Source organism: Oryctolagus cuniculus, chromosome 5 (genome assembly GCF_964237555.1).
Source record: "Oryctolagus cuniculus chromosome 5, mOryCun1.1, whole genome shotgun sequence".
Classification (NCBI taxonomy): domain Eukaryota; kingdom Metazoa; phylum Chordata; class Mammalia; order Lagomorpha; family Leporidae; genus Oryctolagus; species Oryctolagus cuniculus.
This window is the reverse complement of record NC_091436.1, coordinates 100,339,411-100,366,236: the sequence shown is the minus strand read 5'-3', so window position 1 is coordinate 100,366,236 and position 26,826 is coordinate 100,339,411. Positions and strand designations below refer to the sequence as shown.

The following is a 26,826-nucleotide window of genomic DNA, read 5'->3' as shown; positions in this document are numbered from 1 at the left end:
ATATTTTAGGTGCTTTTCTGGTGTAAGCAGAAGTTAAGTCAACATATTAATGATGTTCATTAAGAGGATAAGTAGATGTAGTATTTCTGAAATTGAACAACTGATCTTATGAGCATTTTGGTTCTCCTTTTCTTGTATACATATGTATAGCAAAGTGGTTGTAGCCTAAGTTATTAATGACATCTTTTTATTCTTATTCTGTAAACAAAAATATTTTTATGAATTCAGTTTAAAAGAAAAATTAAACTGCCACAAGAAGAAAAATGTTATTTTACAAATTTTGGAAAAGACCATAATTTTCTTCAGATATTTTCTGAATGTTTCAGAATATTTTAAACATTTATATTTTCATATTTAGGATTTAAAATTAATTTCTTCTGCTGTTACCTGATTTCTAGGATAGAAATTCTGGAAGAATTAGTAAAATAGCTCATCTAAAAATTATTACTAAGTGTAAAGCCCTTTAAAATAAGAGCAAATCTGTATCAAATAAAAATTTAATCCTATACTGCTACTAATTTGTCCAGTAAACACTTAGATGGGCCCCTATTGTGGATATCATTCTAATCACTGGAGTTCAACCATGATTAAGAAAGACAAGGGTCTGGCTGTCAAGGAACCTAGAATTTCCTTTTAGGAAAGGTAATTCTGTAAAATCATTGGATTTATTCCAAAACAAATAAGTGATTTCACCCAATGTAATTAATGCTTAAGTATAAGACAGGTAAATATGATGATCTTTCAAAAGTGAATATAAGTTTATCTGGATATTGATTAATCCAAATACTAACCAAGTAATAGTTTCAGTTTTTATATGCCTGTCATTAGCTTCAATTAATGGTTTATAATTTATGTTATTTTATTTTCCAGATGCATATATAATTATAAGCATAGATTTTAGTAGGGAAATTATTCTATTAGATAAAATTTTTAAACCAAATTTATTCAATTCAAAATTATGAATATGCATTTTGCTGTGTTTTAAAAAAAATATTGGGAGGAGTTACAGAGACATCACCCATCTGCTGGTTCACTCCCTAACAGAGAGGGCTAAGCCAGGCAGAAACCAAGAGCTAGGGACTTTATACAGTTCTCCCAAGTAGGTGACAGGGGCCTAAATACTTGGGCCATCTTCTGCTGCTTTTTCTAGGCCTTTATCATGGAGTTGGATCAAAAGTGGAGCAACTGGGAAACAAACTGGCATCCATATGAGATGTTGGCATTGCAGGCAGCGACTTTACTGAAATGCCACAATGCCAGCCCCGCTTGTTTTTTTCTTTTATGATGGCTTATTTCTAAGTAAGTCTTGAATTTAACCAGAAGATGTATGTTTTAATATGATTTGATACTATGATTTAGAATTGTATAGAGTAAAAAAAATTTATAATAAACTTTTATTAAAATATAACAATAGAGGCTGGTGTTGTGGCATAGCAGGTAAAGCTACTGCCTGCAGTGCCAGCTTCCCATATGGCCACCAGTTCATATCCCAGCTGCTCTACTTCAGATCTAGCTCCCTCCTAATGTGTCTGGGAAAGCAGTGGAAGATGGCCCAAGTGTTTGGGCCCCTGCTACCCACATATGAGACCTGGATGAAGCTCGTGGCTCCTGGCTTCAATCTGGCCCAGCCCTGGCAATTCAGGCTATCTGGGGAGTGAACAAGTGGATGGAAGATTCTTTCTCTCTCACTTTCAAATAAATAAATCTTAAAAAAATAAAAAATATAAAAATTATATGTATCCATAAAGATGAGAGAGAAATCACTATAAACTAATGCTAAATTCATGGGTAGCTATGTCAGTCACTTAGCAAAACTTAATAAACATGTGCAGGTCACCGCTCATCAACTTTGGACTCTCATTCAGAATTTTTACCAATTTCTAAATGCAAAGAGCATGGCATCAGATTTGGATGTAGTTAATGTTTATACAAATTTGGTCATTAGGTGGCTTTTGCCGTAGGACATTGAAAGCCAGGGTTCTAAAACCAGTGACAGTTTATACTGTCAATCTTTGGATGTTTTGTATAATGGCCATGTTTGGTTGTTTTGAAAATAATAATGTGACACAAGTAAGAAATACTTTGTCTTTTTTAAAAGATTTATTTTTATTTATTTGAAAGACAGATTTACAGAAAGAGGTAGAGACAGAGAGAGTCTTCCATCTGATGGTTCACTTCCCAGATGGCCGCAATGGCCGGAGCTGCGCCAATCTGAAGCCAGGAGCTTCCTCCAGGTCCCCCACATGGGTGCAGGGGCCCAAGGACTCAGGCCATCCTCCACTGCTATCCCAGGCTACAGCAGAGAGCTGGATCAGAAGCGGGGCAGCCAGGACTAGAACTGGCACCCATATGGGATGCTGGCACTTCAGGTCAAGACTTTAACCCACTGCACCACAGTGCCGGCCCCAAGAAATACTTTTTTAAGAGGGTTCTCAAGTACCTTCAAATAAGTCAATACCTTTTGGTGCCCTCTGGTTTCCCATATGTACACAGACACACATGTATTCATATAGATGTACACACATACCCAATTTTAAATGAATCACTTCTCCATAACCTAATTTCAACAATAAGCATTCCTAATGTTATCTGAAATGGTACTCTATATATATATATATATATATATATATATATATATATATATATAGTTTATCTATATCTAGAACTAGTTTAGAAGTTATAGGCTATTTAAAGTAATGATGAAAATATATAATTTTGGACCCCTTCATGAATATTTGTGACTTAAAAAATTTCAGTGAAAATTTGCCTGCATTTTATTACTAAAAATGCCAAGAGTTTTAGAAAATCATCATTCTGGTAACAAAGTATCTCTTTCAAAATGGCATTATTTTAATAGGTAAAAAGTGCCCTTTTTGAACTTGGGTATATATAAGTCTATGAATCTTAGTATAACTTAGATCTGCGTGTGGCTTGAAATTGCCACATTTTGTGAATAGCCATTTAGGGAAAAAAATGTGTTTTAATGTGTTCCTGAAGCATGAAGTTTCTGAGTTTAGTGCTGACAGTTTAACCATTCATCTTTAAGTAGGAAAGGCTGTTGTAAATTATTATTGTTACCTAATTCAACTTCAAACTATTTTGGTAAATACTTTATCCAAGAAGATACAAATCCTTGTAGGGTATGTCTTGAAGTGTGTTTTAACATGTTGTTAACTTGAAGTTTTGACTCCAGCATTTTGATTGAGAATGATTTCGTATCAATACAAAGGCACACGTTGGAGATACCATAGGTTCAATTCCAGGTCAACACAATAAAGTAATAAAATGAGCCACACAATTTTTTTTTTGGTTTCCAAGTATATGTAAAAGTTAAGCCTATTATGTGTACAGTATAACAGTGTGCGTATCCTAATTGTAAAATGCTTCATTATTAAAAATGCTAGTAATGATAGAAGCCTTCAAGTAATAATTTTGCTGATGTCGGGGGTGGGGTCTTCCCTTGATGTTAATGTCTGCTGACTGATTCAGGGTGTGGTTGCTAAAGGCTAGGTGGTAGTGACATTTTCTTAAAATAAGACAACCATGAAGTTTGCTGCATCTGTAACCATGAGAGATTTCTTTGTAGCATGCGATGCTATTTGATTGCATTTTACACACAGTAGAACTTGTTTAAAAGCTGGTGTCAATCCTCTTAAATCCTACTTAAGATTTATCAACTCAGTCTACGTAGTACTGTAAATCCTTCGTTGTCATTTTAACAATGTTCACAGCATGTTCTTCAGGAATAGTTTCCATCTCTAGAAGCCAGTGTCCTTGCTAATCCATAAGAAGCAAGTCCTCATCAGATAAGTTTCATCAGGAGATTGCAGCAAGTCAGTGACACATGTAGGCCCCGTTCCTAATTTTGGTTCTCGTGCTCTTTCCATAACTTCTACATTTACTTCCTCCACTGAACACCCTCAAAGTCACTCATGAGGGTTACAGTCAACTTCTTCCAAACTGCTATTAAACTGACAGTTTGACCTCCTGTGAATTATGAATGTTCTTAATGCCATCACGAATGGTGAATTCTTTCCAGAATGTTTTCATTTTGTCCCCAGATGCATCAGAAGACTTAACTCTGCACTGCGGCTGTAATCTTACAAAATGTATTTCTTAAATAATAAGGTGTGAAAATTTAAACTACTGCTTGATCCATGGGCTGTGAAATGGATGTCATATTAATGGGCATAAAAATTTTAATCTTATTGTACACCTGTTTCTTGAGTGACCAGGTGCATTGTGAATGGCCAGTAGTATTTTGAAATGAATCATTTTTTTCTAAACAGTAGTTCTCAGCAATGGGAATTAAAATATTTGGTACACCATGTGATAAAGAGATAGGCGCTGCCATCCAGGCTTCGGTGTTCCTTTTGAACACGGGCAGGGTATACTTGGTATGATTCTTTAGGTCCCTAGGATTTTCAGGATGGTGAATTCCCACTGGTGTCCTCCTAAAGTCACCAGCTGCACTAACGTCTCACAAGAGAAGAGACTCAGCCTGTCCTTTGAAGATTTGAAGCCAAGCATTGATTCTGTCTAGCTTTGAAAATCATAAATAGCATCTTCCTTCATGAGGCAGTTTTGTCTGCACTGAAAATCTGTTGTTTAGTCATTTTCATAGGTAATCTTCGGAGGTCTTCTGGGTATTTTGATGTATCTTCTACATCAGCCATTGCAGCCTTACCTTGTGGTTTTATGCTTTGGCGGCAGCTTCTTTCCTTAAACCTCCTGAACCAACCTCTGTTAATTAAAACTTTTCTTATGCAACTTCCTCACTTCTCTCAGTCTTAGAATTGAAAATTCAGGACTGTGCTATGGATTAAGCTTTGATAGAAGACAATGTTGCAGCTGGTTTGATATCCTATCCAAACGCTAAAATTTTCTCCATATCAGCAGTAAGACTTTTGACTTTTCTTATCATGCTTGTTCTTACATTTCCTTTGAGAACTTTCTTTGCATTCACAATTGTTTGGCACAAGGAGCCCAGCTTTTAGCCTGTTTGGGCTGTGGACATGGATTCTTCCCTAAATGTAATCATTCCTAGCGTTTGATTTAAAGTGAGAAAAAGGTGGCTTTTCCTTGCTCCTGAACACCTAGAGACTACTGCTGAAGTACTAACTGGCTTAATCTCAGTATCATTGTGCCTGAAAAATGTAGAGGTGGGGAAACAGCCACTAGGTGGAGCAGTCAGGACATGTACACATTTATCAGTTAAGTTCACAATCTTACATGAGCACTGTTAATGGTGCCTTCAGACAGTCACAGTAGAATATCAAAGATCATTAACACAGATCATCATAACAAGTATACTGATAGTGAAAAATTTGGAAATATTTTGAGAATTACCAAAATGAATTAAAAAAACACACCAAGTGATATATGCTGTTTGAAAATTGTTGCCAGGCTTTGTTTATACAAGGTAGCTATAAACCATTAACTTATTAAAAAGTGTATATGTGGTATAATAAATCTAGCATAATAAAACAAGTCAGCCTGTGCATGAGTTTTTTTCTTTTTTTTTTTTTTTCAAACTTTTGAGAGAGATGCTGAATGCACATAATTGGTTGGGTCAAGGGCAAGAAATCAATCCAGGCCTCCCAAATGGGTAACAGGAGCTCAATTACTTAAGCATCCTCTCCATCCTCCAGGGTGCACATTACAAAGAAGCTAGAGTTTGGAGCTGAAGGATTCAAATCCAAGGAGTCTGATGAGGGATGCAAGATCTTAATCACATAGAGGCCTGCTTCCTCTACATGATGTGTATTTTTTAAAATATGTTATTTGAAAGGCAGAGTTACAGAGAAAGGGGGAAATACAGAGATCTTCCATCCTCTGATTCATGCCCCATATGATTGCAATGGCCAGGACTGGACTAGACTGAAGCCAGGAGCTTCCTGTGGGCCTGAGGATTTAGGCTATCATCCACTGCCTTTCTCAGGAGACCCAGCAGGGAGCTGAATTGGAGTGAAGCAGCCAGGACTCAAATTGGTGCCCACATGAGATGCTAGTGTCACAGGCGGCAGCTTTACCCACTACGCTGGCCCCTTCTATATGATATTTTTAAAGGTACAGTTTATTTGTGTGTGCTTCAAATACTAAAAATATTTGATGAATTAATCCTGTTTTCCAGGGCTTTATTGAAATGCTTAAAGCATCCTGTTGTATTTAAGATTTTTTTTTTTTTGGTCTTTTTGCTAAAGTAGTTATAATAATTTTTACAGCTAACCAAATTGTTGCTTGATAACACCTACTTCCTGTAAGAATCCTTGACCAATAGTGCCAAGTAGTTTCTTTCGATTTAAAACGAATTAACCTTCCTTCTTTACTGGAATATTTCTGAAATAAAAAAGTCACCCACTTTTTCAGAAATAGAATTCATGGCAGTTGCCACAATGTGGTTAGTAAATCTGTTACTTACCATTTTTATTCACAACTTTATTGTGTGTATTTTTTTTTAAAATGTTCTGGTTGGGAGTGAAAGGAATGTGCCCATGTACTAAAATACTTGCACTAAATGCCTTTAATGGTTATAGACACACACATAAATACCAACATACAGAAGGAGAAATGTATGAGAATCTTAATGACATGCATCCATCTTCACTACATGTAAACACTACTTATTTAGACTGATTCTTTTCAATTTTAATATTTTACTTTTTTAAGATTTATTTTATTTATTTGAAAGGCAGAGTTACAGAGAGCAGGGGATCTTTGCTCCCAGATCTCTGCTTATGGCCTGAGAAAGCAGTGTAGGATGGCCCTAGAACTTGAGCCCCTGTACCTGCATGGGAGACCCAGAGGAAGTACCTGGCTCCTGACTTTGGATTAGTTTGGCTCTGGTCATTGTAGACATTTGGGGAGTGAACCAGTGGATGCAAGACCTTTCTGTTTTTCATTCTCTTTCTAACTGCCTCTCAAATAAATAAATAAAATATTTTAAAAAAGAAAAAGGGCACATAATACATTTTAACAATTACCATTCTTTGGATGGCCAACTTTATGAATATTCACACAAATTAATAGATAATAATTTAAAATCGAACTACAAGTAATTTAGCTTTACTTGGAAACATCCAGTTTTTCTATTACAATTTGTGTTACAATTTAAAAGAATTGTTTATTATGCCTTAAATTTGAATGTAACTTTATTTTTCAGAATTTTGTTTCTGCCCTGTTAACTGGGAAGTATAAAGCCAAAATCATACAGTATTAAGTTGTGAAAAAGGGAAAAAAAATCTAAATGCTTGATTCTGTCATCTTTAAATCAAGATACATCTTTATGAATAATAATTTTTTAAAAATAGAATAAAAAACCATTTGTATAAAAACAGGGAACTTAAGGACAGGAGTACATGATGGTGATGTCCTCACCAGTTAAGACCTATATTCCCTTGGTGAATCACCTAAGTTTTTCAGAGACTTAGTTTTCTTATCCCTTTTTAAAAAAATATATTTATGGTAAACAAATTCCATGTATTTTTATATATATACAGGTTTAGGAGCACAGTGATGCTTCACACCTTATCCTCCCTCCCACCTATGCTCCCACCCTCCCTTCTCCTTCCATTCTTACTCTTTTTAATTTTTGCAATGATACACTTCCATTGTATTTTAGAGTCATAAGTGCAAACACTCCTAAGTAAATAATTCATCAGATAGTAAAGAGAAAAAAAAAAAAACAAAAACACTGTTTCTCAATAGAAGAGTGAGGACTGTAAGCAATTATTGAATCTCAGGATGTCAGTTTCGCTCCTATACATTACAAGTTTTGTACTCTATTATTTACCACAGATCAGGTAAAACATGATATTTGCCTTTTTAAAACTGGCTTATTTCAGCCGGCGCCGTGGCTCAATAGGCTAATCCTCCACCTTGCGGCGCCGGCACACCGGGTTCTAGTCCCGGTTGGGGCGCCGGATTCTGTCCCGGTTGCCCCTCTTCCAGGCCAGCTCTCTGCTATGGCCAGGGAGTGCAGTGGAGGATGGCCCAGGTGCTTGGGCCCTGCACCCCATGGGAGACCAGGAAAAGCACCTGGCTCCTGGCTCCTGCCAGGATCAGCGCGGTGCGCCGGCTGCAGCGGCGGCCATTGGAGGGTGAACCAACGGCAAAGGAAGACCTTTCTCTCTGCGTCTCTCTCTCTCACTGTCCACTCTGCCTGTAAAAAAAAAAAAAAAAAAAAAAAAAAAAAAAAAAAAAAAAAAAAAAAACTGGCTTATTTCACTAAGTATATTGGTTTCCAGTTGCATCCATTTTGTTGCAAAACAGGATTTAATTTTTTATGGATGCATAATATTCCATAGTGTAAATATTCCACATTTTTCAAATCCAAGCATTGATTAATGGATATCTGGGTTGATTCCACATCTTAGCTATTGTGAATTGAGCTTCAGTAATCATGAGGGTGCAGATTATTCTTTCATATGCTGATGTCATTTCCTTTGGGAAAATTCCCAGGAGTGGTATTGCTAGATCATATGATCTATTTTCATATTTCTGAGGAGTCTCCATACTGTTTTCCACAATGGCTGTACCAGTTTTTGTTCCCACCAACGGTGTATCGGTACCTTTCCCCCACATTCTCGCCAGCATTTATTTTTGATATCTGTATGAGAGCCGTTCTAACTGGGATGAATTGAAACATCATTGTGGTTCTGATTAGTTTTCCCTGATGGCTAGTGATCCTGAACATTTTTTATGTTGTCTGTTGGCCATTTGAATTTCATCCTGTGAGAAGTTCCTGTTAAAGTCTTTTGCCCATTTCTTAACTGGATTGTTTATTTTGTTGTTGTTGGAATCCTTAAGCTCGTTATAGATTTTAGATATTAATCTTTATCAGTTTCATAGTATGCAAATATTTTCTCCCCTTCTGTCAGTTGCTTCTTCATTTTTGTTGGGTGTTTCTTTTGAAATGCAGAAGTTTATCAGCTTGATGTAATCCCATTTGTCAATGTTGGCTTTGATTACCTGTGCTTCTGGTGTCTTTTCCAAGAAGACTTGGCCTATGCCCATGTATTGCAGTTTCCCCTGTGTTCTCTTCTAGTAATTTGGTGATATCAGTTCTCAGATTTAGATCCTTGATCCATTTTGAGTTAATTTTTGTATATGGCATAAGGTAGAGGTCTTTTTTCATACTTCTGCATGTGGAGGTCCTATTTTCCCAGCGCTATTTGCTGAAGAGACTGCATATTCTCCAGGGATTGATTTTAGCTCCTTTGTCAAAGATCAGTTGGTTGTAGATGTGTGGATTGATTTCTGAGGTTTCTATTCTGTCCATTGGTCTGCGTATCTTTTTGTGCCTGTAGCAGCCTGTTTTGATTAGAACTTCACTGTAGTATGCCTTGAAATCTGGTATTGTGATGCCCACAGCTTTGTTTTTATGTTTAATATTGCTTTAGCTATGCAGGGTCTCTTGTATTTCCATATGAATTTTAATACCAATTGTTCGAGGTCTGAGAAGAAATTTGTTGGTATCTTGATCTGGGTTGCATTGAATCTGTAGATTGAATGGATAGTATGGACATTTTGATGATATTAATTCCTTCAGTCCTCAAATATGGAAGAGTCTTCCATATTTTTTGTTTGTCTTTTATTTATTTCTTTAATGTTTTGTAATTTTCATTGTAGAGATCCTTCACCTTCTTGATTAAATTTATTGCAAAGTATTTAGATTTTTTGTAGCTATTGTGCATGGTACTAACCTTACAAGTTCTTTCTCAGTCATGAGATCATCTGTGTATTCAAAGGCTATTGATTTTTGTGTGTTGATTTTATATCCTGCGACTATGAAACTCTTTTATGAGTTCCAAAAGACTCTTAGTGGAGTTTTGGCTTCCCTGAGACTTAATTTTCTTAACCATACATTTATCTAATTGTAGATGGACAAGTAGAATTCTGATGTCCAAAAGTTTCTAAAATTGAGTCTCTGCAACTTGCTGCACTGTGATAAAATATACCTTGAGCTCATAATACCTGACAATTCATTATGCTTAAGGAAGTATAACAAAAGTCATTTCTTATTTTTGATATTTTATTTTTACTGAAGCCCAGAAAGCAATGCAAAGTTTCATTTCTTTGTTTAAAGATTGACTTATTTATTTGAAATGTAGAGTGGCAGATAGAGGGAGAGAGCAGAGAGACAGTGAGGTCTTCCATCTGCTGGTCCAATGCTCAGATTTCTGCAATGGCTGGGGTAGGGCCAGACTGAAGCCCAGAACCTAGGGCTCCATCCGAGTCTCTCACATGGGTGACAGGGTCCAACATTCTTGAGCCATCTTCTGATGCTTTCTCAGGTGCATCAGCAAGGAGCTGGCTCAGAACTGGAACACCAGGGACTGGAACTGGTACTCATGTGGGATGATGTTATTGCAGGTGTTGGCTTAGCCTGCTGTGCCACATTGCTGGCTCCTCAAAGTTATTTCTAAATTAATTTCATATGAACTAGGTTTTACAAAGTTAGTTTTATCTCACTGCGATTTTTTAGCTCTCAAATTCCACAATAATTCTTAAAATATTACTGTTTTTAGTCAACCACTCAGCAAGTAATACTGGGAACTGAATACATTGTAGGCATTGATATTACAGTGATAACTCAAACAGGTGCAGTTCTGGAACACAAAGGACTTAGAAAATGTAGTGTAATGTACAAGGTGGTTCAGTTTCACTAATATTCATTTTGTGAATATACAATTAATAGTTTTAATAGTATAGCACATATATATAGATGGATTTGTTTGAGTTTTCCCTTTTTAACATATGGCAAGCCTCTATTAAAAAGATAGCTGTATAATATATTTATAATTAGGATTAAGGATTCATCAGAGTGGAAATGATATTTAAATGACTTTTAAATTTTTTCCCTATTCTGGCTTTATACTTAGCTGCTACAATAAAGTATACATGATTTTAACCCTATTTGAGGGTTCTTTTAAGTGATGAGAAGAGTTATAAAGGTCTGTCTATTGTAGTAATATTTAGGAGATGACAAGTAAATACAGTCAAACAGTGGTAATCAATTCTAGTGTGCCACAGCACAGTGACGTGGATGTAGTTCACATAATATATACTGTATATATATACAGTATATATATATATACTGTATATATAATCAGAAGGGTGGGGCTGGTAGGCTCCAAACTCAAAGAAAGATTGAGGAACTGGAAATCTTATTGCCTGTCTTGATCAGTTTACACTCATCTGTTGGGGAAATATTGTACAGAACCTCCCGAAAGTATGCAAAATTTACATGTTAATCATTTTTTAAAACTTAATAAAAAATCCTGGAATTAACTTGAAGATACCAGTCATGGAATACTGTACTTCTGTAAGTAAATATAATGAATAAATAAGGTAGATAAGTCTCTGCATGGGTATTGTTCAGTAATGGAGCATTTACACTGAGTTTGATGCTCTTACAGATAAATAAAAATCTTTGTTGTCAAATATTTTTATCAGTTTAAACAATATAACAGTTCCTTTTTCTACTTTTAAATGATGCTAGAACTACCACAAATGCAGGTTCTATGCAATACTACAAAACTACAAATGCTACAGTGCAGATAGAAATTTTGTAATAGAATTAGCAAACATGTGGAGTGGTTGTGTTATTATTACCACTTAGCAGGTAAAATAGAAAACTGTTGCATAGTAAGCAACTTGTTACCTAGCTAACCAATAAACCAACAGATTAGATTCAGTCTGACTCCAGACCCCATGCTTTTAGTTACTAGCTCCAGTGTCATTTGTGCAGGAGATGTGATATGATTACTGCTACTGAGACTACAGACTCTTAGTTGATCTCCAGGTTTGTCAGTTATTGAGGATATGAGTTAATGCAACTTACTTAGTTTCTCTGTCTCAATCTCCTTATTCTTATTAAAGATAATAATTTTTATTAAATAAAATACTTTCAATTGATAAGAGAATTAAACGACAATGCAAGTAGAAGTGGTCATGCTAACACAGAGAAAGTGCTTAGTAAATATTAGATATTATTAGTGTCATCATCATTTTCACCATCACCATTGTCAGTCACCTTGATAACCTAGCATATGAATTCATTATGTTTTAAGATTGAGATGAACAAGAATTTGGAAGTTTCATAGTTGAAATGAAATCTCAGTTGTATCTAGAAAAATTAGTAGAAATTACCAGAGATAGGAAGAAAAGAAGGTAAGTTCTAAAAGATACTTATGAGCCTTTTGTTGTGCAGAAGTAGAAAGTTTCTAAAAAAGCCTACCAGGTTCTACACAATCTCTCTCCCTTCTCTTTTAATCACTTCTAATCTGACTCATTTCTCTTAACTCCTTTTGTGCTGGCTTCCTTACTATTCCTTTATTGTACCCAACAAGTACCTGCCTTCATGTCTTTGCACTTTCCATTTCTTTTGCCTGGATCTGCATTCCCTAGATATATTAGTTTGTAAGATTAACTCCCTAACCTTAAGTCTCTGGAAAATTTCACTGTTTCAATCAATCCTTCACTGACTACCCAACTAAAAAGTACATCGGCACCTGCTACCAAACTCCTGTGTAACCCATACTTTGGATCTCCTTTGTCTTGATTTGTTACTGGTGGTTATCATGTATCATTTTCTCCCATACAATATATTGTAATTGTTTTAGATTCTTTTTGTTATTTATTGATTGCTTTCCACCAATAAAACATAAATTCCTTGCAGGCAGATATCCTCATAGACATATACCATATCCCTGGAACACTGCCTGGCACGTATACACATTCAGCACTTATTATGAAATAAATGGCTGAATGAAAACTCCTAGTGATGCTGAATGTTGAGGGTCATCCTGAAATTGTGTCCTTTCATCTGCTCTCTCTCTGCTGAAGATGAGCAACATTAGTTCTCCAATGAAATTGTGCTGGAAACCACTGAGATTGAACATAAATTCCCTATCATGATACAGTACTTGTTATCGTAACTTCAGAGAACTCCTGGGCCTGAGGACCTACATACCCTGCCTGTTTCCTCCTTCCCTTATGCTCTTCCGCCATGCTTTGGCCTTCCATCTTAAACTTCAGTAACAAATTCCCTTCACAACAACCAGAACTACCATCCCCCATTGATTTCAGGCATGTGCTATGCGCCTCTCTACTGACCTTACAAGCAATAAAGTGAATAAGAGCCTTGATATCAGAGAGATTCATCTGTTGGTATTTCCCAGGCCTATACCTGGTTTCATGGTTTCTTCCCTTCTTGGACAAATATGTACCCGTAGGGCCTGTGTCAGTTTACGTCTTCCATTCTCTTTGCTGGACAGTATATGGCAGAAGCAGCTTAGGAGCCAAGTAAATCTATATTCTTTTTTTTTTTTTTTAAAGATTTATTTGCAAGTCAGAGTTACACAGAGAGGAGAGGCGCGGGGTGGCGGGCGGGGGAACGGGTCTCCCATCCGATGGTTCCCCAATTGGCCACAACAGCCAGAGCTGTTCCGATCCGAAGCCAGGAGCCAGGAGCTTCCTCCAGGTCTCCCACGTGGATACAGGAGCCCAAGGACTTGGGCCATCTTCCACTGCCACTGTTTTCCCAGGCCATAGCAGAGAGCTGGGTCGGAGGAGGAGCAGCGGGGTCTCGAACTGGTGCCCATATGGGCTGCCAGCGCTTTAGGCTGGCACTGAGCCACAGTGCTGGTCCCATGGATTTATATTCTAGTCCTTTCTTTGCCACTTTCTGACTGAATGACCTTGCCTTGAGACTGTCTCCTCATGTCTAAGAAGGTCCTTTATAAATGGTTATTATTAAGACTAAATACATCAGTACCTTTCTCAGCACCAGACATAGAGTTGTGCTTCAATATTTTGAGTATTTTCCAATTAGTAAGAGCATGGTGAGGGACGTCTCCCTCCTCCCATTGCATTTTTTATGTCAGGGGTGCAGTGCCAGATTAACTGGAGCCTGAAGACCACATAGCTGACCTTCTGAACTAGAGGGATAAAGCAGTGTGAACCAGTTTCTGGCAAAAGTAGAAAAGATGAGACAACATGAAGAGCCTCATACATTAAACACCCAGTGAAAGCAGTCTTTGTGCTTTGCTGTGTATTCCTAGTATCTCGCATGACTAGACATAAAGTAGCCACTTAATTAGGATGTCTAACAATAAGATAAACACTGGTCTTAACATTGTGGAAGGAAGGAATAACAGGAAGAAAAAACATAAGTTTTAGAAACTCAATATTAATATTAGAATATATATTCTTCTCTATTTTAGTATACATAAGTTTCTTCACAATGTTTTACATTATTTCAAATATATTCTAGGCCGGCGCCACGGCTCACTAGGCTAATCCTCCGCCTTGCAGCGCCGGCACACCAGGTTCTAGTCCCGGTCAGGGCGCTGGATTCTGTCCCGGTTGCCCCTCTTCCAGGCCAGCTCTCTGCTATGGCCCGGGAAGTGCAGTGGAGGATGGCCCAAGTACTTGGGCCCGGCACCCTGTGGGAGACCAGGATAAGTACCTGGCTCCTGCCATCGGCTCAGCGTGGTGCGCTGGCCACGGCGCACCGGCCTTGGCGGCCACTGGAGGGTGAACCAACGGCAAAGGAAGACCTTTCTCTCTGTCTCTGTCTCTCACTGTCCACTCTGCCTGTCAAAAAAAAAATAATAATAAAATAAAAAAAAATAAATCAAATGTATTCTGTGTGTAACTCTGTGAGCTGATAAATGTATTAATTTGACCATATTTTTACTGTAAGAATATTTCATATGTATATATATGTATCTTACAACATCATATTGTATATCTTAAATATAAAAAGTAAAATTTATTTAAAAAATACACAGTAATTCAACATTTAGGCTAGATAGGTACATGTAAGCTGCCACAGAGAAGAGAAAATTCTCTATATAAACAGTATTTTATTTTTTACCTTATGAGAAGATGCATTTATAGTTCCAAAGATTGAATATATTAAATATCTACGTATGATTTTAGAGAGTAAATTTGGGATTTCAGTAATTCCTCAATTTGTGATGTGATTAGCTTTTAAAAATGCTACATGATTACAAAAGCATCTGTATGATAATTTTTAAAATGTTTTTAATAATTGAAAACTTTCACTTCTGTCTAACGTGTTTCGCTATAGCATTTTTCTTCTTAATTTTTTGTAGCATAAAAACAATCAAAAACCTTTGTAGCACCAAGTTTCAACTTGCAAATGTAGAGACTACTTCACCTCTTTCTGGTCTTTCAGCACCTGGGCCATGGCATCACCAAATTAATCATCATTACATTTCACCGTTGAATCTGTGTACTCATCAGGAGGGGTAGAGTTGCCCAGCAGGAACCAGTGTTAGATTGTAGTTGCAGAGACCCTGTCCACATCAGCTCCTTGTGTTTCCTGTTGGGCAACTTGTGTCTTCCATACAGCACCAATTTATTTTTATTTTTATTTTTATTTTGAAAAACGCTGATTGATTAAACTATCTAGGCACTATAGTTTCCATTTTCATGTGTCTGTCTGTTTTTATCATTGTATGATGTTAATGTAGCTTTATTCATCATATATTTTGTGTTTCTTTAACATTTCATTCCACAGGCACTCCAGAAAGTCTGAAAGATCTAGCATCCAAAAACAGACTAGAAAAGGCACTGCCTCTGATACAGAAAGGTAGGCTTGGTGTCGTGCTGTGCTGCCATCTTCTGTTGTATTGATATGTTCAGGAGTCCCCTCATTCTCATTTTACATTTTCTGTTCTTAAATATGAATTGTAATGTTTAAAGTCATGTAAATAAATCTACTCTGATGTGAGAATGGTCTCTTTGAAGAAGTTAAAGAAGGGTACTTTGAAGGCAATCCTTAAGTGTTACGATTTTTTTTTAAATCTCTCCTATTTCTCTTAATGATTGTGCTGACTACCAGTAGGGGGCAAATCAGGACTCACTCCTTAATACAAATGGTTTCTTAATATTTTGTATCTGAGTTCATTTTTGAGTGCTACCATTGAGTATAGTCCTAGAATTTGTAAACCTTTTGGGTATCTGTTATTTTTCTGAACAATGTCATGATTAACAAAGAACTTTTGACAACGGGATAATCTGAGATCCTTCTTATGTGCTACAACTGAAGGTGCGTGCTGAATCAATGTAAAGGTTACAGGGGATTATTGGCATTTTGTTTGTAATTCTTCCAATTCCATGAAGATTTTTAGTATTTTTTAAGGTAAAAGATATTGAAATGCTTCTTTACATAGCTGTAGAAACGCTTAAAAAGTCTCCCTAATATAAATTCATTTGCTGATTCATTTATCTGACAGCTACTGAGAGCATATGAGGGAGATAGATGTTAAATGGATGAGTATATCAAATGACATAGGTAATATGTTATATACAGGCATGCACAGACAGAACAGAGAAGAATGCAAGGTAGGGATGAAATTAGGAGCTGTTTTATAATTAGATGTCACTTGAGCTAAATCCAGATAAGAAAAAAATAGATGCAAAAAGTAGAGTATTCCACAAGGCAGGACAATATGAAAGAATGCTGAAACTTGAAACCTTGTCTTGAGTTTGGGGAAATTGTACCATTTTTGAATTGAGAATAGGATTCAAGATTGGGAAAGAGAACAGAGAGTAAAATTGGAGAAATTGTGGTAAGTTAAATGGTTGCTATAGCCATGCCATGTTAATGCCATGCTAAAGAATTTCAATTTATTTATTCATCTATGAGTCACTGGTGTATTAAAACATGGGATATAGATGAGCAGTCTTGAGTTTGAAAATTACAGATTGCTTTGATGACTTTTTGGAAGATAAATTAACGGATCAAAGGGTGGAGGGAAAAACACCAAGCAGGCTATCAAAACTGGCTTTGTCAAGATGGAATGGGATTCATTCTGTTAGTGAATGTGTCAAGCTATGTGACAATCTAAGGAACAAAATAGTGAGCAGCTGGAAAGGGAGGCTTCCTAGAGGAAATTACCACTGATTTGAGTCTGAAAAGTTAGCAGGTGAGGTATCTACCACACCAAGATATGTGGGTAAAAATGAGATAGAATTTACTTCTGAGAGCCCATGGAGCTACTGACTGTTTAAGGCAAATAAATCACAATAGAATAAAGGTGGAGTGAACTCAAAAAAGAGTTGAAGCAATGAAGGAGCTGAATTTTGATGGAGAAAATGAAGCACCAAATTCTAGAAGATAGATTAGATAGACAGCATGTGATTAAATTATATTTATTATATTTCTGTCTTCATTTTTTTTTTTTAATTTGAGAGAAAGAATGGAAGAGAGAATGAATACTCCCAGCTACTGTTTAACTCCCCATCTATCTGAGAGTAGACCAAAGCAGGGACCAGCAATCCAGGTTTCCCATTGGGTTTCAGGAATGCAGTTACTTGAGCCTTCATCGCCACCTCCCAGACTCTACAGAAGTAGGAAGCTCAAGTCAGGAGCTGGAGCTGAGTGTTGAACCCAGTACTTCCTTGTGGGATGTGAGTGCTCTATCCAGTGTCCTAACCTCCAGGCCAGACGCCTACCCTTGACTTCACATTTTTAAATCTCATTCAGATTAACAAATTGCTGTACTATCCTTGTAAATGACTTCAGCTCCTTAGATGAGATTTGAATCTTCAACTGACATTCTTAGCTCTTCCCCTCCATCTGCCATTATTTCCATTATTTTGACATCGTTGAAAATTTTCCTTGAGATTATACTCCTTTTATCCATTCAAGCTTCTCTCATTCATTTGACAAATAGTAGTTAAATGGCTACTCTTTGAAGTTATGTGTTAGGATATAATAATGAACAAGTTCTTTTCCATTTTGACAATAGAGTACTCTATTAAAAAGCATTAGATGATTCCAACATGAACTGAAAGGTACTTACATACAGAGGAGAGATATTTGGGCACCTGCCTCTGCAACTCTGACAATAATCCATAGATAAACACAAATTCTCCATCCCTCCAATAAAAATGACAGGATTTGCTTGACTTCAACTCTCAAATATTTGCTGCTTAAGGACCTTAGACATACAAGGATGTTTGGAAAGGTTTGTGGAAAATGGAATTAAAAGATAAATGCATTTCAGTGCAAAAATTTTTAAATCCATGCATACTAGATATCTTCAAAAGTTCATAGAAAATGCATATTATGAAAAAAAAGTCTGTGCGTGGATTTCAATATTTTTACACCAGAATAAACTTCCCTCTTAATTTCATTTTCCACAAATATTTTGGAATATCCACATATTATTGTTGTCTTTACTTTGCTTGTGGGTTTTAAAATAGAAAACTAACCTTTTAGGTATGTAGATTTGTTTGATTATAATTGAAGCTTTTCATTGACTTTTATTAAAGTATAAACTACATGCCTGCTTCTTAAGTTAAAAGTCAAAAAGCTTGTTAACAAAACAAAACAAAAAAATGTTGGCCTGGGTTTTCTGGTTTACATTCCATCTGGTTTCTTCAGAGGATTCGTTGAGCTGACATCCAGCTCCGGGAGCGCCGCCAGGGTCACAGTATGGATGCTTTGAACCCTGATGCTTGGCCTTTGGGAGTTAACCTTACAAAAGGAATCATCCTGCACCATCATGCATTACCCTCTGGAATAATTTGCTGTGTAATCACCATAATTTTAAAGGTCCTTTGTTGGTCTCACCAACAAACAACTTCGGCTTCCTGAGGAACAGCCTTCTAAGAAGCTATTTTGAAAGATTCAGTGACCATTTGCAGATAAAAGATACACAGAAGTGATTTCTGGTTTCTGTGCCTAGCCATGTAGTATATGTGGTGCCAAAGGAGCACATGCCTAACCATTTAAATAAGTGCTTTATATTCTCTTGGGAAGTTCTGTGGTGAGACAGAACTTTAGCTTTTCACCTTCCTGTTAATTGAACCTTGAGAATTGCTACCGTAATTTCTACATCCCATCCTAGTGGCTTTTCTTCTTTTGGAATTCAAACACTGTGTCCTAATTTGGAAGTGCTTTTTGTTTGTTTTTGTATCAATTCTCTTGAATATTTTTTCTTCTTCAAGCTTTATTTATTTATTTGAATTTCAGAGTTAGAGGGAGAGATGGAGAGAGATCTTCTATCCACTGATTCACTCCCCAGATTGCTGGATTGGCCAACGCTGGGCCCGGCCAAAGCAAGGAGCCAGGAGCTTGTTGTAAGGAACCCAGACACGTGGGCCATCTTCCACTGCTTTCCCAGGCGCATTAGCAAGGAGCTGGATTGGAAATGGAATAACTGGCACTGGAACCAGCGCTCACATGGAACGCTGTTGCCACATGCATTGGTTTAACTGGCTACACTACAGTGGCATCCCGGGAAGTGCTTTGTTTGGGCTGCTATTTAGAGTTGTCTAAACATGTGATTTACATTGTGGTGTTGCTGTTGGAAAGATCCTGTGCAGGCCCGTCAGGGGTGTCACAGGAGAAACCATTTTGAAAGCCTTCCCTTAAATACCACATGTAGATCCATCCTTCAGGAAGTCATTTAAGATATCCCAGAACTATATTTTGGGGCTTCAGGAGAAGCAGTATGTGACTAAAGAGTTAAGGTTTTGATGAGAAATATGTTTTACTTAAGACCAAGTGAGTAACTGGCATTGTGGTATAGTAGGTAGGGCTGCTGTCATATAGCGTTTCTTATAGGCACCGGTTCAAGTCCCAGCTGCTTAACTTCCAATCCAGCTCCCTGTTGCTGGCCCGGTAAAGGAAGTGGAGGACAACCAAGGTGCTTGGGGCTTTGCTGCCCACGTGGCAGACCTGGATGAAACTCCTGGATCCTGGCTTTGACCTGGACCAACACTGGCCATTGCAGCCATTTGGGGAGTGAACTAGTGGATGGAAGATCTGTGTATCTCTCTCTGTCTCTCCCTTTCTCTGACTTTCAAATAAATAAATAAGTCTCAAGAAAAAAAAAAAGTGAAGCACTAGTCTTAAGTGAAGACAGCAAGTAGAGATTGAACTCAGTGGCAAATATTTGATACATTTGAAGATGGTGAACTAGAGTGGGAAATGCTTAAATTTGGATTGGAATTTTGCTCCAGAAGCCACCTTTTTGTTTTAAAAATCAAGATGCACAAGCATACAGTATTAATTATGTGCAATTTCCCATATGTTTGATCCTACAAACTTTCAGAACATTTCTGTTTTTATTTTAATTATATTAAAGGCAGAATTACAGAGGGAAAGACAAAGGAGAGGCATCTTCCATCCTCTGGTTCACTCCCCAAATGAATGTAATGGCTGGGGCGGGGCCAGGCCCAAACTAGGAGACTGGAACTCCATCTGGATCTTCCACATGAATGCAGGGGCCCAAAACCTTGGGTCAACTTCCTCTGCTTTCCAATGTGCATTAGCAGGGATACTTCCGTACCAAAAGTGAGGCACCCCAGACTCTAACCTGCACCCATATGGGATGCTGGTGTTGCAGACAGTGCTTTAGCCTGCTGAGCCACAATGCTGACCCCGTCAGAACAAAATTCCATCAAGTACTGCCAACAAATTGATTCTGGACATATGTTTTCTAAATTGAGGTTAATGATACATCCAGAGATGGGAAAATACCACTTTTCATCTCATGATACACAAAGGAATCCTGTCTCACTGGGCTAAAAACAGAGCAAATGTTGAAGCTTCACAGAACTGTGTAGATCTGGCCTCTACTGCGTTTGAGCTCTTGTCTTGTTCCAAGTCCCTCAGTTTTTCTCTCTGGAAAATGGTAATACTACTCTTTTGGAAGGTGTGAGAATATAAAAATGTACACACGTGTATACACATACATATTTCAACAAGTTCATAGAAAATGGAATTAAAAGATGTATTTTTATTTTGGTGCAGAGAAATTTTTATACTGATGTGGTTTTTTCATAGTATACATTTCCCATGAACTCTTTGAAGACTCCCTTATATGCAAGGATTTCAAATTTCACTCTGTCAGAATGAACTTATCTTTTTATTTCATTTTCTACACTTTTTGAAACACCCTCAAACATACATACATACATACATACATGTATGCACGTATTCACACATTCATTCCTTGCCTGGTGTGTATAGATAGATGGTGGCTCTGTATTGATAGTCAGTAAAGAATAGTGTTTTAACAATTATTTTCCTTATTTATCATTCACACCCACTTCCGTGCTCTAGTATTGTTCTTATTTTCTTTCATTCTCCTTACATTCTTAGCACATCGCATTTCACTAAATAGATCAAGGCTCAACAGCCTGGATTCTCTCAGCTTTATGCTCCTGTACTTCTGAATTTAATTATCCTTTCCTTTTGCCTAAAATGAGCTGTGCTTGGCTCTATTATCTCTCCTCTGCAAAAGCTTGATCTTCTCTCCTCAAGCTAGCATTTTTCCTCTGCCCAGGACTCCCTCCTGTAATGTAGCCTTGCTGTCAGTTCCTTTCTCTTCCTCAGGAAACGTGGTTTTCTCTTTCTGTGTGTGTCCTCGTGCTTGCTACAGATCTGCTGGTACCAGAAACTGTTTCATGATTGAGGGACTTTCAGTTCATGTCAAAAGTAAAGCAGATCTTCTGCTAAAAGGTGAACCTCAAATCGTACAGCCTCTGCCAACCCCCTTATAGTGCAGAGCGTGGACAGCTAAGTCGCATTTCTTGAGCTATGTAATATTCACGTAGGAAGCCATTTATTTGCTCATTAAATCGCTTTTTATACTCTTGCCATTTAGTTTTTGCCACATGAAATCTACGTAAATTGTTAATATTTCAAGGAACATTCAAGTTCTTTTAGTGCTTATGAATTGCATTAAGGAGTGAAGCAAGATTGAAATTGCAATATCCATGAAATTACTCAGTTTCTAGGGTGAAAACTGTATGATTCAATTTTTGATCCACATTTAGAACATATATCTCCAGTAAGTTTATTCTAATGTTAATGTTCTTAAAGACTAAAGAAAAAATCCTTTTTTGTCATTGGAGAGGACTTGATCATATTACCTTTTTCATACACAGTAATTCTATCCAATTGAGTTAATACAAAAAGTCAATTTAGAATGAACCATTTTAATATATAGAATAGTGTCAGTTCCTTTTTATTTTAATTTGGAAACTGAAATAACAAGTCAGGTTTCAGGGTCTGAATTAGGGTCTGATAAAGCATTAATCCATAGCTCAAGAAGACAAAATACACATTTATTAAAGACCTTTGCTGTACCTTCTTGTTCTCTACAACCTAACATTTTTCCATTTTATGACTCTCAAATGGAGGAGCTGCCCTGTACTAGAATTATCAAGACTGTGAAAATAGTTTCAGTTAAAAGAAATATTGTCAGCTCATGCATGTTGAACGAAGTGTTCGTTGATATACCTATAGGGATGAAGATATGTTCCTTATTCTCACACATTTTTAATTTACTTGATATGTGAATTATACCACAATGCTCTGAAAAGGGTGAAGTGTTATTTCATTCCTCTGTCAAACAAATACATACTGGATATTTTAATCATACATATTTTATTTAAAACATATACAGAAATGATGGCAAAAGCATGTATCTGTTTTAAAGAAGTATGCACGTGAAGATGTTTTAAATTCTTAATCCTTAATTCATAAATAGGCTTCATGTAATTTTGAACAGCATATTAATATAACTGTCAATATGGTGACAAACAGCTTTCAGAATTTTTATATCTAAGTAGACAGGTTTTATGTATCTGTATAATTCATTTGGAAGTAATCACTTGTATAATTATTGCATTCTCCATCTTACTGTATTACTTTAATTTTTTTGTCTGCTTCGATTAACGTTGAAAGTCCTTCTGCTTTTCCATCTATTTGGCATAGACTTGTTTACTGCAGAGTAAAATTGTGAGCATTATAAAAACCTGCACAGAGTGCTACAGTGCATCGTTTCTTCTTGAAGGCAGGTCCTTGGAATATCCCTGCATTCATCAATCTGATTTTACACATTCAGTCAGCCACCATATCTTTATTGCACCCTTGTTCTCGGTTCTACACCCTGGAGCAAGAGCTCAGGAAAAACAAGAGGCTGTATTTTTAGAGCTTGTGGAACACAATAAGAGGTTTATTACATTGGTGTAAACTACACTAGCCCTTAAAAAATAAAGCATGGTGAGTCACATTGGCAATAGCAACTTGTCAGTTGTATTTGAATTCCATTTAAGTATTTGTGTGGTGGGGTTTCTTGTAAGAGTAAACAGGTTTTTTCCTTGGACAAATGTGTTGGTATCAAAATGCATGTAAACCTGCTGACTGAAGATCTTTTTTGGCCCTAATGTTTTAGGGTTCTCCCACCCTGTCTTTCTAGAAGGGGACACGCAGCCCCAAGAACAGCTGATCAACCAGGCATTAGGGGAAAGCACCCTGCTCGCTCCAGGTCGAGCGAGCACTCTAGTGTCAGAACACTGTGTTCTATGCACCACCTTGCCCCCGGAGGGTCGGCGCCGCCTTCACCGCTCCTGACAAGGTCGCTACTCAGTGTCCAGCTCAGCATTCGTGTCCTGCCGGGTGTCGGTGTGGTGTTGTACATTCCTGAGCACTCGAAGCTTCCACTCATTATGACACCATACTTTTTTAATTCTTTCTTTGTGGCACTTAAGCCTCTCCTACATTTCTCTTTCACTTGCATATACCTTTACTGTGCTGGTGGTTTTCTACAGCTCTTGCCAATAAGCTATCATTGGAGATGAAATTTGGCTGTGTTCTGTCCTTTCATCTGTTTGTGGCATACTCATATATAATTTTTAAATGATGTTAAATTTCTATAATAAATTATCTGGAATTCAATATGTATTTACTTTAAAAAGCGTATGAGGAATTTTTTTAAAAAAATCATTTTATATGAGGTTAGTAAAATCTTAGAATGTATTAAATTTCTGTATTAGAAAAAGCTACTCGAAGGCCAGAAGATAGCAATCAGCTTAAGCCTGGGTAGCAGTAATATATCTGCATGTGTATCAGATGTTAATTTGTACTTTCTATCCTTGCATCAGTGTATTTTATAGCATCTGTCCAAGGTTATTTTAAATGTAGCTCAAAGTTTTTCCTATTTAAAAATAAAGTACAAGTGAGTGGTAATTTATAAAAGTCTGCAGCTAGAATTATTCTTCCTAGTTGTAAATAATACTGGAACATATATATTGATTTAATAGTAGCAATTTTGGCAACAGCCTTTCTGAACTGGTTGATCCGTATTATTAAGATCCAGAGCTGTCATTAGATACATTTGGTTCAACCACAGTGAAAAAGGAATAACTTGCCTAGAAAGCACAGCTTCCTAAAAAAATTAATGAAAGGGAGTGAGTAGGATGCAGTTCAGTTTGGGAATTCATTATGCACAACTGTGTGTGGCAGACATTGCCTTACCTCTCTAGTTCCTTTGTATAATATTCTTTTGCAAAATCTCAGTTTTAAAAAAGTTTCAATAATTTTTTAAAATTTAGAACATTTAAAATTTTTTGCTCCCAAAGACCTTATTAGAGGGTTTTATGGTTTAGTAGTAAGAGGAAGAAATAAAACACTTCTGTCAAGCCATATTGGAGTCTCATCGTTCCATCCGCCTTTTTGCTTTTTAACCCGCAGAATGCACCGACAAGGAAGTCCAACCCAGTCTCCCCCGGCAGACGTGTCTTTCAGTAACCGCAGGGGAAGACAGCTCCCGCAAGTGCCAGTGCGAAGCAGCAGTATAGAACAAGGTATCCGATCAAGAGAGATCATTATCCAAAAATCTTGGTTGTTTAGAATGTCTTTCTTTTATGTCTTTTATTAAATGAGTAGTATTTTGATGATAAGTGATTTATTGGATCCTAAGAATTTAATTTTTTTTTTTTTTTAGAATTTTATCCCCAGTACCTAGTTATTAGTAGTTCAGAGCATACATTCAGTTTTTGCTGAGTGAGTGAATGAATGAATTTTGGATGGTTATTTAACAGAATGGATGAAGACCTAGAAACACATTTTTTACAAAGAAATACATTTTTAAAGAACACAGTATAATGTTGATATTTTTATGTGTTATAAGAAGACTTATTTTTATCAGATTTTTAAAACTTTTAAAACAAAATGAAACACTTGACAATATTGAATTCTTTATTAGTGTCTTATTTTAACTTGGTTAGCAATGGTCTGTATTTTTTGCAGAAGTTTAATGATAGTAAAAAATTATAAAGAAATGAAATGAGGCACATATTTTAGCGTCTTTTTCAAAGTTCAGTTTGCTTAAAGATTATATTATTTTAACCATATTTACATTGTGCTTTGAAAAGGAGAGAAGAGGATGAGCGCGAGAGAAAGAGAGAGAATGAGAATGAGAGACATGAAAAGCTATCTGATAATAGAAACTAAATTTTCTAAACTAACAAGGATGAGTTAAATATCGGCTTAAAAATATCAGTATTCTTTATGTGACCTATGGTGCTGTCCCTTTTCTCAGGAGGTGAATTGATTGGTTATCAGTATTTATTACCATGTATTTCTTATCAGGGATTTGTTGATTTATGAAATAATTTCTAATTTGAAGAAATTGTAGTATAAATGCACTGGACTTCTGCTTAAAAGATATATCAAAAAATCTTCATCTCTATCAAATAACTGAAGAGTTAACATTTTGAATATTTTTTCCAACAGTGTCGATCGTTGCTGATGTAAAACTTGCATTTCATTCTATATTGAGAGTTCTGGGTAAATGTTTTCTCACTGAATTGAAGTGTGTTACTGAATGTGTCACAGGAATGTTACAATCTAAGATGTGTGCCTTGTATCAAAGACTGATAGCATAGTTTTGCCATGCAGAGTATTTGATTATAGAAAAACTAGTGGAGAAACTAAGAGGTGTCAACTGATTAAAAGAGTAATATTGGTGCAAAGAACTCTAGATTTGTTTCAGTCATACATCCTGTTGATATGTCGTGCTTTAATTTTCAGGATTGTTATAAGGACTTCCATTTAGTTAATCAGAAAAATATGATGCCTTATGAAAATCTTTCTTTTCTAAAATAGCTGTTAATTTGTTGGAATTATCATTTCTCATGTTTTAACAAGCATTCTTTTCTCTTTTGGGGGAACATTTTGAGAAGATTATTTGTTATTGAAATTCTAGTTAGCAGTAAGTCAGATGAATTGTTTTAAAATTTACTTTTTAAAAATAAAACTTGGTGTTTATTTAAATTATCCGTTCATAAACTCCTGTTGCACAACTGAAAGACTACAAATTTTGGTGTTTAGCAACAAACACGGTTGCATATTTTGCTAAAGATTGATATTCAAAAAGTCATGTGCTCCTAAAATTCTTTGCATTTCCTCTAGTTGCAAATAAAACACTCTAGGGATTCTGCATATAGTGGGGGTACTGTATTTAATTCTCACATGGTGAGATTATAGTTATATTATTTCTGTAGAATTAAGAATTGTTTTTCCAGAATCAGTTGAGTTGTATGTTGGATTTTGATTTTTCAAAGCTCATGTTGTATTGTTATATCAATGTCATTGTTTATGATATTCATATTCACAGTTGTCTTTCACAGAAAGCATCAATTTTTAAGGTTTGAATTCAGGTGGGAAGAAGAAATGACTGAGAATAATACTGATGAACTTATTTTGATACTAAATATCACAAATACATTAGTTAATACTTTGAGGTTCTTGAAATATGATCTTAAGAGACATATAAATGCAGCTTTTTAAAAAGTGACAATAATTGTGTACTATACTTGTTCTTCTATCAGCAAAATAGGTCTGCTGTATTTTATGATGTTAATATGTGCTTTGGGACTTTTTGGTAAATAATGATACTATATACCATCACCTTATTAAAGATCATTTTAAAAATAAAAATTTCACAGGACAGTTATGTATGTACTAACATACTTTTTGAAAGC

General features: G+C 36.3%; 1 protein-coding gene across 47 annotated transcripts in view; it reads left to right on the top strand.

Moving 5' to 3' along the window:
* Positions 1-26,826, top strand: part of RIMS1 (regulating synaptic membrane exocytosis 1) — a 537,571-nt gene that overhangs the window by 386,681 nt on the left and 124,064 nt on the right. For 19 of the 47 annotated variants that reach the window (XM_051854586.2, XM_051854581.2, XM_051854580.2 and 16 more), the window contains one exon: positions 24,533-24,645. In XM_051854586.2, coding sequence (XP_051710546.2) covers positions 24,533-24,645 — 113 coding nt within the window. Of the gene's footprint in view, positions 1-15,553; positions 15,626-23,234; positions 23,418-24,532; positions 24,646-26,826 lie in introns of all 47 variants that reach the window. The other 28 variants (XM_051854585.2, XM_051854578.2, XM_051854576.2 and 25 more) reach the window with 2 other exon arrangements.